Below are 16,664 nucleotides of genomic sequence, written 5' to 3' on the forward strand. Positions count from 1 at the left end.
TTTATAGATTTGCATATGTTGAACCACCCCTGCATCCCTGGGATGAAGCCCACTTGGTTTTGATGGATTATTTTCTCGATAAGCACCTGGATTCGACTGACTAGGATTTTGTTGAGAATTTTTGCATCTATATTCATAAGGGATATTGGTCTGTAGTTTTTTTGTTGCATCCCTTCATGGTTTTGGTATCAGGGTTATGTTCACTTCATAAAATGTGTTGGGGAGGATTCCATCCTTCTCAATGTTGTGGAATAATTTCTGCAAGATAGGCACCAGTTCTTCTTTGTAGGTGTGGTAAAATTCGGGTGTGAAACCATCTGGTCCAGGACTTTTCTTTTTAGGAAGGTTTGTTATTGCTGTTTCAATTTCAGAACTTGATATTGCTCTGTTCAGGAATTCTATTTCATCCTCGTTGAGCCTAGGGAGGCTGTGTGTTTCTAAGAAATTGTCCATTTCCTCCACATTTTCCATTTTGTGTTCATAGAAGTTTTTGTAGTATTCGTAAATTATATCTTGTATCTCCGGGGAATCAGTTGTAATTTCTCCTTTATTGTTCCTGATAGAGCCTATTAGAGATTTTTCTTTTCTGCTTTTTGTTAGTTTAGCCAATGGTGTGTCAATTTTGTTTATTTTTTCAAAGAACTTTTTGTTTTATTAATCTTGCATATAGTTTTCCTGTTGTTAATTTCGTTTAGCTCTGATTTGATCTTAATTATTTTACTTCTTCTGCTGCGTTTGGGGTTGGTCTGTTCTTTTTCCACCTCTTTGAGACAATTCATTAGGTTGTCTATTTGTAATCTTTTTGACTTTTGGATATAGGCATTTATGGAAATATACTTTCCTCTCAGGACTGCTTTAGCTGTGTCCCACAGGTTTTGGTAACTTGTGTCACCTTTGTCTTTTATTTCAAAGAATCTTTTGATTTCCATCTTGATTTCCTCATTTATGAAGTGATCATTCACCAGAAGGTTGTTTAGTTTCCATGACGTTGTGTAGAAATGAGGACTCCTGTTAGGATTGATTTCTACATTTATTCCATTGTGGTCTGAAAAGATACATGATATAATTTCTATTTTTTTAAATTGTTTGAGATGTGCTTTGTGTCCTAGGATATGGTCAATCTTAGAGAATGACCCATGAGCTGAGGAGAAGAACGTATATTCAGTCGTTTTGGGGTAGAATGTCCTATAAATGTCAGTTAGGCCCATTTGTTCTAGGGTTCTGTTTAAGTCCATTATTTCTTCGTTGATTTTCTGTTTGGAGGATCTGTCCTGTGCTGTCAGTGGGGTGTTAAAGTCTCCGACTATTATGGTGTTGTTGTTTATCCATTTGTTTAGATCAAGTAGAGTTTGCTTTATGAATCTGAGTACACCAAGGTTGGGTGCATATATATTTAGAATTGTTATGTCTTCTTGTTGAACTGTACCCTTCACCATTATATAGTGACCTTCTTTGTCTTTTACTACTTTTGTTGATCAGCACTGCCACACCAGATTTCTTTTGGCTTCCATTTGCTTGAAATATTGTTCTTCACCCTTTTACCTTTAGTCTAACTACATCATTGCAGGTTGGATGTGTTTCCTGAAGGCAGCAGATACTTGGCTTGTGTTTTTTTTTATCCATTTGGCCAGCCTATGTCTCTTGATTGGGGAGTTCAAGCCATTCACATTTATTGAGAGAACTGATAGGTGGGGCAGATTTCTGTTCATTATGTGGGGTTGAACTTTGTTGCTTAGTTTTCTCTCTTAAGCCATTGTGTTATCTGGGCTTTGATCTTTAGCTTTGAGTAGATATATATTCATGAGTGTTTGCTATGCTAATTCGTGGCTAACACTGTTTTGAGTACTTCTTGAAGGGCTGGTCTTGTCTTGGTGAATTCCCTCGGTCTTTGCTTATCTGAGAATGTCTTAATTTCTCCTTCACATACAAAACTTAGTTTTGCAGGGAATAAGATTCTAGGCTGGGCATTGTTCTGTTTCAGAAGAGTGAGAATGGGGCCCCAGTCTCTCTTTGCTTTTAAAGTCTCAGTAGAAAAGTCTGGCGTTATTTGCACTGGCTTTCCTTTGTATGTTACTTGCTTCTTTCATCTTACAGCTCTTAGAAGGGCCTCTTTAGTTGATATTTAGGTCAGTCTGATGACTGCATGTTGTGACGTCTTCCTGTTTGCATTGAATCTCCCAGGGGTCATAGTTTCCTGAATTGATTCTTCATTTCCAGGAGTTCGGTTAAACTTTTCTTCATTGTTTCAATTTCTTTAGTAGATTTTTGTTCCAGGTCCTAGAGTCTTTTTGTGTTTCCTTTGTGTTGGTTATCCAGTTGTTTTCGCAGGTCGTTGAATTTTCTTATGATCCACATTCGAAATTCCTCTTCTGTCAATTTGGTTGCCTGATTTTGGTTGGTGTCCATTTCTAAGGGCTGGTGCTCCTCTTTGGGGTATGGTTTCCATTTGGTTCTTCATATTTCCAGAGTTCCTTTTTGCCTTTAGGTTTTTGTTTGGGTATTCACACACCCTATTTAGTCTCTGAGCTGGTAGGTGGTGTTTGTGGGTGAGATTCGACCACACCCTGTATGATGAGTCAGTAGGTGCTGTGAAAAGGGTATGCAGAATGTCCTCCCTGTTAGTAGGTGGCGCTTGCTCAGAGGAACAGGCAACACTCTTGCTTTTGGGTCTTGTATCCAGTTCTTGTTCCTCTAGAGAGGCACTCTAGTGTCTCAGGTGGTGGGTGGGCCCTTAGGACTTCCAGGTGTGTCCTTATTCTCCACCTCAGTTAGGGCTGGTCTGGGAGTGAGTCTTGGTGGAGCTGGGTTGTGTAAACCTGCTCTCAGGCACCACAGATGCTGTTAGCAGTGGTCAAATTTATGTTCTCTGCTTCCAGGAAAAGCTGTCAGGGAGGGGCTGGAATGGCCCCGCTCAGTCAGAAAGTCTACGTGTGGGGTGGGGCTGTCTGAGACCCACAGTCTGGAGCGGGCCTCGCTTCTTTCCACCCTCCCCAACTCCACAGCTTCTTCTGGGCCTCTGCCCGTAGGCCAGACGTCACGCCACACTCCCTTGGCTGTGATGCTGGCCAGGAGTTTCCCTGCGCAGGGTCACCATCTGGGCTAGGCACACAGTCCCCCTTTGGGAATAAGGTTGCCCTCAAGGGTGCTGATCTGCCCCTTGAGGCTGTTCACGGATATCCCTTTTGTGTCCTAGGTAATGCGAGACCTGGGTGCATGGGATCTCGTCCGCAGGTGTGACCTCTGAGCCTCGGAGTTCAATCCCTAACCCCACCAGGAAGAGGAGTGCCAGTCCTAATTCACCCCCTAGGAACCCAAGATGGGTTGATGTCTCTCAGCCTCAGGGTCTGCCCGTTCTCCTGGGATCACTGGGCCAGCAGCATCTGGGAGGGCTGGTGGGTAGGGAGCTCATCGTCTGAGTTCCCCTCAGTCAGCTATAGGGCCCCAAAAGGGAAGGTCCCATTTCCTGGAGGTGCCTCCAGCTGGTGGCTATATTGTCTCTCTCGGCAGCCGCGGATAGGGACAGGCGAGTGGAGAATGAGGCAATATGGCGCTTGCCATGCGGCTCAGGTCTGTGCATACGGAGTTGCCCCAAGGGAGTTGGGAGCCTGGTGCCATGTCCGCTATAAGTGGTAGCTCACTGGTGGTGGCCGTCTCTGGGCTGGTGTCCACAGGTCTCTCCAACCGCTGGGGAGCCCACCAGCAGTCCGAGATGCAGGGGAGGGGAAAGTTAGCCGCGCCACCTACCCTTGTTGGTGATCTCCAGGCTACACGGGAGGTCTCTTCTTCCAGTTCTCCTCCACAACCTCCTCCCGTGGTCTCAGGTAGCCCTCCTTCTGACCCTTCTTCGATGTATGCTCAATTGCTTGCTTCTTTCTTTTAATTTCTCCTAGAATCTGTCTTTTCTGCACTCTGTCTAGCATTGTTTCTAGTCCGCCATCTTGCTCCGCCCCCCAAATGGTATTTTTTTTTTAATAAAGGTCTTTTCTTTAAGTATAGTGGGCTGACCCTTTATGGATGATCTGAGCTCTCCTATGACAGTCCACACATCTTTTTCCTTCTCCTCTGAAACAACTGCAGCAGCCCATGGTGTGCACACACCATGCCTTACTAACCACTCTCCACATAGGATTGCTGCAATTAACATTTTATGCACAGGTATGAGCACTGTCTAAGCCAGATGCGTAGAGGTGGAAATGCTAGGTCAAAGGGATGCCTCATGTGACAACCTGGTGGTCCTGGCCATGTATGGTTCACACCTGCACCCACTGTGCATGAGCACCAGGAAGCTCTCTGTGCACAAGAGTTTGACAGAAACTGAAGTCTCTGCCTCTGCTAGCAAAGTCTCTGGCTCGTGTAGCTGCAATGGGGCAACTCCTCTGTGGTCTTAGGTCCTGACACCTATAGAGGCCTCACCCAACACATCTAGACATGTGGAAGGCACCCAACTCCTATTTAACAGTGGCTCCCAGACCACTGCAAAAGCCACAGCAATGGCAGTAATGAAGTATGAAAAGAAATAAAGCCATAACAGTGCCAAAAACAGGATGGGAAAGGAAGCAGCAAATGAGAGACTACAATTCATGTCTCAAAGTGAGGAAGCAGAAGGCAGCGCATAAGAGGATGAAATGATGTTGGAGGAAGCTGCGGCCTGGAGCGCACAATGGCCTCCATGGAGGACATCGCTAGACTTGCTACAGGATGCAGGAGGGACGCTTGCTCCAGCTAACAGGTTAGAAAGAACAGGAGGGGAAACAGGCTGAAAACTGGGATCAACTAAAGGGCTGTGTACAGAACAGCTGCACTGGTTGGCTCCATCCACTGTCATACCTTCAACCCAGCAGCAGGCACTTAACGCCAGGTGAATCAGAAGGGCGACCTCCTAAAATATTAAGCCAACAGACTAGAGCAGGGTTGGCAAAGTTTTCTGTAAAAAGCCAGACAGTGAATATTTTCAGCTTTGCAGGCCACATAGGGTCTCTATATCTAATGTTATTCCTCGTTTGAGAGGGAGGGTAGATGTGGTGCCCCAAGGCTGCCAAACTGCATATCTTACACAAAGCCTGCCAGTCAAAAAGCCCCACCCCATCCACGCAGCACCATAGCAGCTACCCATTTCGAGAGGCCTATGGTGGAAATAGACCTACCAATGTGACAGTGGATAAAATATTGGCCTGGTGCTTCATTTCTAAATATGAATCAGTTAACATGAATCCCTAGACACTGAGGCAAAACTAGAGCCTGAAAAAGAATGATCAAGATAAAGAACTAGAACCAGATCGCAGAGGAAACGAAATAATTTGGCAGCTAGCAGATAATTTTAACAATTTCAACTAGTGTGTCAGGGAGACTCAACCCATTTGAGTTCTGTAAAACAAGAGCAAAATGCTATGAGAATGAAATAATCAGAGAACCAGAGAGAGAAGAATTAAAACTATGATTGCCAAATTAACACCTTCATTAGGAGGTCTGGAAGACAAAGTGAAGACAATCTTCCAGACTGTAAAAGAAAAGACACGGATAGAAAAAGTAAGAGAACAGAGAGGCACATTAAACTATCAATCAAAAGTGGGAGCAAAAAAAAAAAAAAAAAAGGATTCAAAGTTTCCTTCCACTATTCTTTCTGAGAAAGTGCTTAAGAATGTGCTTTATTGGGAGGCTGAGACGGGCGGATTGCTCAAGGGCAGGAGTTCAAAACCAGCCTGAGCAAGAGCTAGATCCCGTCTCTACTATAAATAGAAAGAAATTAATTGGCCAACTGATATATATATAAAAAAAATTAGCCGGGCATGGTGGCGCATGCCTGTAGTCCCAGCTACTCGGGAGGCTGAGGCAGAAGGATCGCTCGAGCCCAGGAGTTTGAGGTTGCTGTGAGCTAGGCTGACGCCACGGCACTCACTCTAGCCTGGGCAACAAAGTGAGACTCTGTCTCAAAAAAAAAAAAAAAAAACAAAACAAGAATGTGCTTTAGCTAACCAAGAGAGTAAAACAAGAAAAAAAAAAGGACATAGAATCCAGAAAACAGTGGATTTAACCCAGAAAAATTGTGAAATGAAGGCTTGGGTTGAAAGCTACACAGCATGCCTAAACAATCACTTGTCCAGACTAGAGAAGCATGAAAGGGCTTTCTGTAAACAATGTTACCTACAAGGAAGGAGATGTCTTGTAATGAATTAAACTAAGTGGCTGGATAATTTCAAGAGCAAAGAATAAAGGTATACTATTCTTTTAACCACACTAAAAAACAAGGCACCCAAAAACTCCATGGAAAAGTAAAAGCTGATAAAATAATGATTCAAGTATGAAACAAACTAAAATGCAGCATGATTTGCAGGGATTAATGGAATGTAAGCAAAGAGAGTCTAGCTCACAGCAATCTCAAACTCTTGGGCTCAAGCAATCCTACTACCTCAGCCTCCCGAGTAGCTGGGACTATGGACATGCGCCACCATGCCTGGCTAATTTTTTCTATATATATTAGTTGGCCAATTAATTTATTTCTATTTATAGTAGAGCCGGGGTCTCGCTCTTGCTCAGGCTGGTTTTGAACTCCTGACTTCAAGCAATCCACCCGCCTTGGCCTCCCAGAGTGCTAGGATTACAGGCTTGAGCCACCGCATCCGGCCTGATTAAGCAATTCTGACAAATAGTTCTAGTCAAGAGCCATTTACTAATAAAACCTGAGATTTTATTATATCTCCATTCAAACCTAAGACAAATGATTTCATGATCTCGTATAATAAAGCAACCTCCTGAAGTAGGCTAGCCAGCTCTGTGATTCCTCATTTTTCATTCAGGGAAACTGAGTCTCAGCAATTCAGTTACTTTCTCTGGTGTTGCCTGCTGGCCACAAGCCTTTAGTATTTCCTATTAGACGACCATGTCATTCTAGGGGTGTTCTGGCTGAGACCTAGTTGGCAAGGCACTCCCTGTTGTTCACTGTCCAGAGAACTCTTGTCCCTCAGCTCAGCTGCAATGGGAGGGCTGCCCCTGGGGGAATGGGTGCGAAGCCTGTGCCAGTCTGTGCCGGAGAGGCACCCACAGAGCCTGGGATGATTGCTGGTTCTCTTCCAGTTGCTGTGGGTCCTGTTTACACTGCCTTATCCTGCTACGGCTGGCGTCACCCTGGAGTTGACACCCTCACCAAATGCTGGGGAGAAAAGGTCGGGCACAGCCACGTCTCCGCCCCAAAGAAAAGGATGCACTCAGAAATGAAAGTCTGATAATCCCCAAAACCCAGAAGTAGCAGGCTGGAACTGAACACATTCACTTTCAGCAATAGTAACTAAAAACCAAATTTGAGAATGAGGATGGAGCCCTGTAAATGCATGGGAGAATATTCTAAGTCCATCTAAAGACTTGCCAGTTTGTCTTAACTTTCAATTAAGAAATATACTGTACATATAAAACAAGGGGATGTGTACATAAAACATGTACCACTTAAAGAACCTAAAATCAGGCCAGACATGGTCACGCCTGTAATCCTAGCACTTTGGGAGGCCAAAGAGGGAGGAATACTTGAGCCCAGGAGTTCAAGGCTACAGTGAGCTATGATTAGGCTAGTGTACTCTAGCCTGGGCAACAGGGTGAAACTCTATCTCAAAAAAAAAGAAAAGAAAAAAAAAAAAACTCACATGTACAGAACACATAGTTTAAGAAACAGGCCGGGCGCAGTGGCTCACGCCTGTAATCATAGCACTCTGGGAGGCCCAGGCGGGCGGATGGCTCAAGGTCAGGAGTTCGAAACCAGCCTGAGCAAGAGCAAGACCCCGTCTCTACTATAAATAGAAAGAAATTAATTGGCCAACTAATATATATAGAAAAAAAAACTTAGCCGGGCATGGTGGCACATGCCTATAGTCCCAGCTACTCGGGAGGCTGAGGCAGCAGGATTGCTTGATCCCAGGAGTTTGAGGTTGCTGTAAGCTAGGCTGATGCCACGGCACACACTCTAGCCTGGGCAACAAAGCGAGACTCTGCCTCAAAAAAAAAAGAAACAGAACATAACTAGAATTTTTGACAGTCTCTCTGCCTTGCCCTCCTGGGGATAATCACCTTCCTGATTTGTGGGTTAATTATTTCTTTTATATCTTCATAGTCTTATGGTGTATGTATGCATCCCTAAGCAGTATATTGTTTAGTTCTGCTTGTTTTTCAACTCCATATCATTGGAATCACACTGTATATAATCTGTGTCGTGCTTTTCTTGCTAGGTATGGTGAGATTCATCATTCATCAATGCGTGCAAATGTAGTTCATTTTCACTGCCATCTTCAGAGAGGTAGATAGTTTATCTATTCTGCTGTTGACTGTTTTTAGTTGTTCTATCTTTAACAATGCTACCAGGAAAACTCTTGAGAGAATGGCTAGTGTTTTAAAAAGCTCCTTCCAGAAAAGTCCTCACCCCTCCATCAGGAGGTCTGGATTTTGCCTCTGCAAGAAAAACAGGGCAGAAAACCCTGGCCTGTAGCAAAAATAGTAGGAGTTCTCTGCAACCAGATGTGATTCTCAGGATCCCATCCCTCTGCTCCCTACCCTGGCCTCACTCACACGCAGATGCCATCTCCTCTTTTGAACCTAAGATTCCACCTCCTGCTTTACATGGGAGAAAACAATTGGCCTTTTTAGAGGCAGCCTGGATTTCTCTGAGTCACACCCCTTTCCCTACTCTCTCCCCCCTTCTTTCCCAGGTAAGAGGAAACAGACTTCAATGAAAGGGCTCCATTGATAGGCCACTGAGTGTCACCTGAAGTGGAGGAGACACAGGCTCTGCCAGGCCTGCCGGGACAAAGGAAGTGCTCAGATGCCAGCTGTCCGGCCACTAGTTCCCCACATGTGCCACACGACAACAGAAAGAAGAAAGAAAATCTACCCATGGGCTGGGCCAGTCACTTTTCCATGTTACATATATTGTTCCATTTAAGGCTCATATAATTTGAAAGGTACAAAAACAGTAATAGGCAACACCATAGTAACACTTTCGCGATACAGACTATATGCTTGCTGCTGTGCTAAGTGATTTATATACCTTCTCTCAGCGGGTCCTAACCTGTTACTGTGGCCATGAAGTTAATTTAGGGGGTTAAGACCAGCATTTAAAAAAGGAAACAGGGCCGGGCGCTGTGGCTCACGCCTGTAATCCTAGCTCTTGGGAGGCCGAGGCGGGTTGATTGCTCAAGGTCAGGAGTTCAAAACCAGCCTGAGCAAGAGCGAGACCCCGTCTCTACTATAAATAGAAAGAAATTAATTGGCCAACTGATATATATATAAAAAATTAGCCGGGCATGGTGGCGCATGCCTGTAGTCCCAGCTACCCGGGAGGCTGAGGCAGAAGGATCGCTCGAGCCCAGGAGTTTGAGGTTGCTGTGAGCTAGGCTGACGCCACGGCACTCACTCTAGCCTGGGCAACAAAGCGAGACTCTGTCTCAAAAAAAAAAAAAAAGGAAACAGGTTAAGATTAGAAATAGACAGAAAATACTAGAGAGTACCCCATAACGTAAGGGTAAGCATTGTTTTGTGAAACTTTTGTTTCACTCGTATTCATGTATATTCATTTATGCATATTGGATCATAATATGAAATGTATCTCTCACTGTGGGCAGAGGCTAAAGGATGTTGTAAAACACTTCCTTATCTATTTCACAACTGTCCCATTGAGATATGTTCAGTTACTAACCTAATTTAACAGAAAAAATAGCTGAAGCTACTTCTTCAACTTACCTGTGCCACACACCTTGGCCATCTCACCCCATGCTCCCAACATACTGGCCTCCTTTCTGTTCCTCTTTCCTCCCCTAGAACATGTGCTGTTTCCTCAGCCCAGAACATTCTCCCCACACCCCTCACCAGCTCTCAGCTTGGCTGGTTCCTTCCCATCCTTCAGGTCTCAGCTTTGGTGCCATCTCTGCAGCAGAGAGCCTGCCTAGAGCTCTGGTGTGAGCAGCCCCTCTCCCACTCGTGGGCACTCAGACATTTGTTTGCTTGTTTGCTGTCTGCCTTTCCCCACTAGAACTCCAAAGACAGGGATAACATCTGTTATATTCACCAAAACGTTCCTAGCATCCACTAGAGTAGCTGGCACATAGCAGGCACTTCACATTTGTTAAATGGATGAAGAAAAATCCCAAGGCCTCATGGTTAGTAAAGGCCAAAGCCAGGATTCCAACCCAGGCCTGTCTGACCTGAGGCCTGCTCTTAACCCTGCAATGCCTTCAAACTCAAGACAGCACAATGCTGTCCCTGCACACACCACTAGAAAGTGCTAGCACCAGGAAGGAATCCAGGCATGTCCAACTCCCAAGGCTCACGTTCTCTCCATCATGTCACATGGGTGAGGAGCTGTGGGTGGCTAACAGGAGCAGCCTCTGTGATCAGCTGAGAATGTGGAGGGGACAGGTGAATGAGGCGGCTACAAACCCTTCAGACTAGAAAAGAAGAAATTTGCCAGTGACTAAAGAAATACCACAAGAAACCACACGAGCACATAATTTCTGCTGCGTCCTGGAGAGCAGCCAGCTCAGAAACGAGGGTGGGAGCTCCCTAGGCAAGCAGTATTCTGAGAAAGAGGTCTGGAGAAACAGCCAGGGGCAGCAGAAACACTCAAAGGGCAGCCGGTATGGAGGGCTGAGGCTCCAGGGCCTGCACTTTAAGGCCTCTGGGGGGCAGCGTTGAGCTGGTGATCCTGAGAGAGGCATCCTGAGAAGGCCCTGGGTGGCTCGTCCTGCAGACCACGCAGAGCGGCCACAGGGATACTCTGGCAACGCTGCCACCCTGTGGTTGTGGAACACCCAGCCCACAGGAAACACAATCTACAGATGGGTCAGTCTGTGGGTTCCTTCTTTAGTGGTCACTTATTGAGCACCTAATATGGGTCTGACATGGCTCTGACCTTCAAGGAACTCTGCCCCTTATGACCAGGCATTGGCCAAACCTCTACTTTTTACCTCCCTCTTTTCACAATAACTTGTGCCCCTACCCCAAACAAGACTGAGGGCAAGGATGTCATCTTAGTCATCTCTGAAGCTATAGTTCCTAGAATAGGGCACAGCACATCAGAATAATAAAGCAGCTACTATTTAATATGTGCTAAGTGCTTTTATCTTAGTTTAGAGACAGAGTCTCACTCTGACACCCAGGCTTGAGTCAGTGGCACAATCATAACTCATTATAGCCTTGAACTCCTGGGCCTCCGAGTAGTGGGGACTACAGGCACACACCATGAGATTTGGCTAATTTTTTTTTTTTTTTTTGGTAGAGATGGTGTCTCCATATGTTACTCAGGCTGGTCTCGAACTCCAGCCTCCAGCGATCCTCCCATACTGGCCTTCCAAAGTCCTGCGATTACAGGTGTGAACCACCCTGCCCAGCCTTGTGCTTTTGTATACATTCTCAAATTTCACCTTTGAGGTACCTATGAGATCTCCAAATGGAGATGTAGTTTATTTCAATATAAGCCTGGAGTTCTTGGAGAGGTCAGGGATGGAGAAACAAAGGTGGTGTCACCAGTGCACAGATGGTATATCCTTAAAGCCCAGTACCTCTCAAAGCCCGGTGCACATGGCTCGCTAGATTTTGCCAAAATGCAGACTCTGACTCTGCAGTCTGGAGTGGGGCCTGAGACTGTTTCTCACAAGCTTCCAGCTAGTGCCCGTATTGCTGGCCCGCAGACCCCACTTTGAATGGCAAAAATCTGGAACAGGGGTAAATAAACTATGGCCAGGAGGTCAAATGTGGCTTACGTCCTGTGTGTGTATAACCAGCAAGCTAAGAGTAACATTTTCATTTTTACAGGGGCTGAGAGAAAGAAAACAAAAGAGAAGGAAGGAAGAGGAGGATAAGGAACGGGGGAAGGAAGGAAGAAGGGAGAAGATGGAGAAGAAAAGGAGACCAAGACCATTTGTGCCTCACAGAGCCTAAAATATTTACTCTTTAGTTCTTTACAGGAAAAGTTTGCCAACCCCCAATTTAAAATATCACCCATGGACAGGTGGTTAGCTAAAAAACGGAGAGACGAGGACCAGGCCCTTAAGCAAACTGTTGTGACTTCCAAATCACCATGCCTGGTTTGGGTAGGGAAAGTAAGAATGCAAGGTACTGCATGTACAGTTGGCCCTCTGTATCTGTGGGTTCTGCAACTGTGGATTCAACCAACCACGGAACAAAAATATTTGGGAAAAAGATAGACAGTTGCATCTGTACTGCAACAGGTACAGGTATTTTCTTCTTGTCATTATTCCCTAAATAATATAACAACTATTTACATAGCATTTGCATTGTATTAATGTAGTAAATCTAGAGATGATTTATAGTATATAAGAGAAGAAATGTGTAGGTTATATGCAATTATTACAACATTTTATATAAGGAACTTGAGCATCTGTGGAGTTTGGTATCAGCAGGGGGTCCTGGAACCAACCCCCGACAGATGCCATGGGACAACTACATGCTAAGAAAATAAGAAATGATGAGCTAACCTCTGAGGCTTCTGGGTAACTGGGGCTGGTCCCGGGGAAGGGGTTCTGGAGACATTTGGGGTTCTGAGTGAGAAAAAGAACCAGTGGTGAACCAATAACTAACTGTCTCTTTCAGTGTTGATCCTGGAAAAAAACAACATAAACAGAAAGAGAGGGCAGGGCCCCACCACTAATGTGCAGTGCCACAGAAGTGCTGGGGACACAAAACAGACAGGAAAGCCTGGGAATTCCACAGGGTTGTCCTACAGAGCAGAACCCTCTGAATTTTGGCCATGGGTGTGGAGGGTGGGTAGAGGGGTTGGGGAAGGTGTGGGAAAGAGTGTGGCAGCAAAATAATGGCCCAGAACCTGCAGTCTGGGGACCACTCCAAGCTGAGTTTGGCTATAGTGCCTTCTGTCATGCTTCTGCCATCCTGTGTTGAAGAATACATTTGTTTAAATGTCAGCGCCTGAGAAAGTAAATACAGCTGTCCATTTCCACCAACTTGAACCAATTAATCTGGCTCTCTTTCAATGGAGGGCCAGGCTGTTTTGCTTTAAGTTGTGAAAGGTTTGCTTGCCTCATCATCAAATAAGTGCTTACATATATTTCTGAAGGACAATAGCACCTTTTCATGGGGTTTAGGGAAGCCTATCTATCAAAAGACCATGCAGCAGGATATCTGTAAAGCCAAATTGTTCTTAAATGCTGGAGGGCAAATAAGAAGGGAGAAGCATGTGACAGAGCTGCCAAATGCTGCAAAACAGACCCCAGAATTTCCTGGTTGGAAGAAACCTTTAAGGTCAACCAGTCTCCCTCATGTTTTCAGCAAAGCTGCCTACAAAATCTAACCATCCAGAGAAAACACACACATGTCATGCCTGGCTTTTGGCATGGAATATTCTCCTTCTTTTTAATAAATTAAAAAATATTTATAATCAAAGATAAATCTCTGCCTTTTAACCCATGAGTTCCTACCCTTCTCAAGTCCCCCTCCCTAGATCACACTATTTGTCTCTCACACCAGAAAGTAGGCACCTTCAGGGAAGTGACTGATTTTTGCAGCACCCAGCACACTGGTTGGCCCATACTATATAAAAGTGGTGGGCAAGATAACAGTCTACTGAAAGACCTTAGTTTTCCTGCCACCTACTGGCTATATGGTTTTGGACATGGTTACTTAACCTTTTAAAACCTGTTTCCAACTGGGCTGGTGGTTCACTGCCTATAATCCCAGCACTCTGGGAGGCCCAGGCAGGAAGATTGCTTGAGGACAGGAATATGAAACCAGTCTGAGCACAGCAAGACTCTGACCCTACAATATTTTTTTAAAAAATTAGCCAGGCATAGTAGTGTAGGCCTGTAGTCAGTTACTCAGGAGGCTGAGGCAAGGGTATCACTTGAGCCAGAGTTCAAGGCTGCAGTGAGCTATGATGATGCCACTACATTCTAGCCTGAGCAATAGAGTGAGACCTGTCTCTAAAATAACAAAAATTAAAAACCACCCCCCCAAGCTGTTTCCTCATCTGTAAAGTCCTCTCACAATACAGCTGTTTCGAGGATTAAATGCGTTAATACATGTAGACTACTTTGAATGGTGGCTAGCACAATAGTAAGAGTTTAGTAAGTGTTGAAAATTATTTTCATTCAATTAGTAGATGAATCTATTATTATAACCCATGAATCACACTCTTTCCCCAAAACATATTACACCAGAACAGGGTTTCTCAACCTTGACATTATGTCTTTGTTGTGGAGGCCTGTCCTGTGCATTGTAGGAAGTTTAGCAGAATCCCTGGCCTCTACCCACTAGATGCCAGTACCACCCACGTGCCCTCTCCCCCACCTCCACTGCCAGTTCTAACAACCAAAAATGTCTTCAGAGATTGCCAAATGTCCCCTGTGGGAAAAATCCCCCCATCTTCATTGAAAACTATTGTATGGAGAGTCTGGTCACTACACCCCCTAATTCCCTACCACCCAATTCTCCCCTCATGCAGCCACCTTGGCCACCGCTTGCTCACCATTCAGTTGTCTTGGAGGGAACAGGCGATAGTTGCTGTAGATATCATTGGAGAACTGCAAATGGAGCTCGGGGGTTCCGGTCAGGAGCTGGGCAACCTGTTCTACCTGAAATGGTGTCTTCTCCAGGATGACAATGGCATCCTCTCCATCCCCATCCCTCAAGGCCTCATTCACCTGTGGACAGAGGCATCATCAGTGTGCTCAGGGGCAGAGCCACAGGTGAGGCCCAGAGAGCAAAGGCAAAAGCTCCCACTGCTTCTGAAATCCCAGCACTTGGGATTTCCTTCCCTGCAGTCTTCCCTCTGGGGAAGCCTAGCTAATGGCACTCATATCTCTTTTCTTAGAAAAGGCACATCAACCCAAATCCTTGTGGCAGCTCTCACACTTTTCCAAAAGATGCTAAGCTTCTCAGCTGTCTTTTAATTTAGGCTTACAAGATTTCCATCAAATTCTCCCCATTTTAGAAGAAAAGATGAAAAAACTGAGGTCTTGAGATATTAAGTGACTTGCCCAAGGTCATAATTCAGTGCTGAAACAGAAACTAGAATCTTAGTCTCCCAACTCACTCCTAGCTGGAAGGTTCTCATGGCGAACAACCTCAGCAGGTGCTGCACACTGAAGATAGGTGGGGCTGAGAAAACCAGACGGGATCTTGTGAAAAACAAGAGACACAAAGAGGGACATGGAGGCCTAGGCCCTGGTTCCCCCAATCTTCCCAAAGGTGAGTTCCTGCTCCTAGCCTGGGAAAGCTCCAGGCCTGCCCTGGTTAGGCCCCCTCACTAGTGCCTGGGATGGTCTTCATCTCTCCTCAGCTCCTGCTAGAAGGCTGAGCACATGGTATTAGAGCCAGCTGTGTGCATCTGTCTCCCTCAGAGATATTTTGCAGTATTGAAGATCAGGGATGATAACTCTCATCTCCACATCCCCACACCTAGATCAGAGACTGGCTTTCATGCGCTTGCATGGAATTGAATTAAAAATTTAATACTGTCTCCTGCTAGGGCTGAAGTCGTGTAAAGCAGGGATCATATCTCCTGCAGTCTCTGTGTCGTTTCCAGGGGCAGGGACGAGCAAGGAACCCAACAACATTTACTGGGTTCTAGCCCCTTTAAATATTGAATGAACAACGATGAATGGCTTGGAGAATTTAACACGTGGCTTGTGATCTGCCATACATTCCACAATTATTAGCAGATATTTCTAGTGAAGGAAAAAGTAGACTTAGATGTTTATTCCCTTAATACCACGGGTAATCTTGTCGCCTCTTACCCCTCCCCATGCATACTAGTGGTGCACCCCGCCTCCCTAGAGTAATGTGACTGGTATTTTCCAACGGAGATCCGCAGAAATTCGCAGATCAAGGAGAAAGAAGACTGGTTCCCTCCTCCCCGCATCCCTCCCGGGGGTCACCTAGTGGTACCTTCCCGTGTAGGAAAATGACTTTGTCCCGCGCAGACTCCCTCAGCACTTTTTGCACTCTAAAGCCTGAGAACGGTAGGCGGACAGGGGCAGAGGTACCATTCCCAACACCTGCTACACTCTCCTCTGTGTCGAGGGCCTGCGCCGCCTCCGCGTCCTCTTGCTGCTCGCGCTTCCTCTTGCTGGGTTGCAGCGCCGCATCCGCCATTCTGCCAGGAGGAGGAGTGCGCCTGCGTGCCAGGCCGGCACCCCGCCCCCGGCTGCCGCGCCGCCTCCCGGCGTTCTTCGCGCGCCACCTCCTGCCGGCTGTGCGCGCGCCTCAGAGCGCGAGGCCGCCGACCTGCAGGGGGCGCCTGTTGTCCGGGTTACCGTCTGGGTCCGGAGGCGCTGGCCGGCCCGAGGGGACAAAAAGCCGCGGCGGGCGACGTGGGGACGCGGCGGGGAGGAGCCGGCGTCCCTCCCGGTGTGTAGGTGCTGGACGCTTCGTTTGAATACTGACGTCTTAGTCACGATTACACCAGCGTTGACTGGTTATCCTGGAAGGAGAGTTTCTGAAACAAATCTGTGAGCTAATTTTATTCTTTGGGGGATTTTATTTTTTTTTTTATAGCGAGCACTTAAACCTTTTCCAGTGTATTCCTATTTTCGTTATTTTACAGAAATTTTGACTGTGATTAATTCTTTTCATTATAAACACTTTTTGCTGAAAAGAAAGGTAAACGAACAGAGCCAGAGGTGGCAGTTCCATCACCTACTACTTTTCTGCCAGGC

General features: G+C 45.9%; 1 protein-coding gene across 2 annotated transcripts in view; it reads right to left on the reverse strand.

The window, feature by feature from the left end:
- The window catches only part of DCPS (decapping enzyme, scavenger), a 50,090-nt gene extending 33,918 nt beyond the window's left edge, over positions 1-16,172 (reverse strand). The window contains exons 1-2 of one of the 2 annotated variants that reach the window (XM_020286798.2): positions 15,895-16,172; positions 14,474-14,648 (exon numbers count right to left, since the gene is read on the reverse strand). In XM_020286798.2, coding sequence (XP_020142387.1) covers positions 14,474-14,648; positions 15,895-16,101 — 382 coding nt within the window. In that variant the 5' untranslated portion in view covers positions 16,102-16,172. The remainder of the gene's footprint in view (positions 1-14,473; positions 14,649-15,894) is intronic. The other variant, XM_012772340.3, reaches the window with a different exon arrangement.
- Positions 16,173-16,664: the final 492 nt, after the last annotated feature.

This window comes from Microcebus murinus, chromosome 4, assembly GCF_040939455.1.
Source record: "Microcebus murinus isolate Inina chromosome 4, M.murinus_Inina_mat1.0, whole genome shotgun sequence".
Lineage (NCBI taxonomy): Eukaryota > Metazoa > Chordata > Mammalia > Primates > Cheirogaleidae > Microcebus > Microcebus murinus.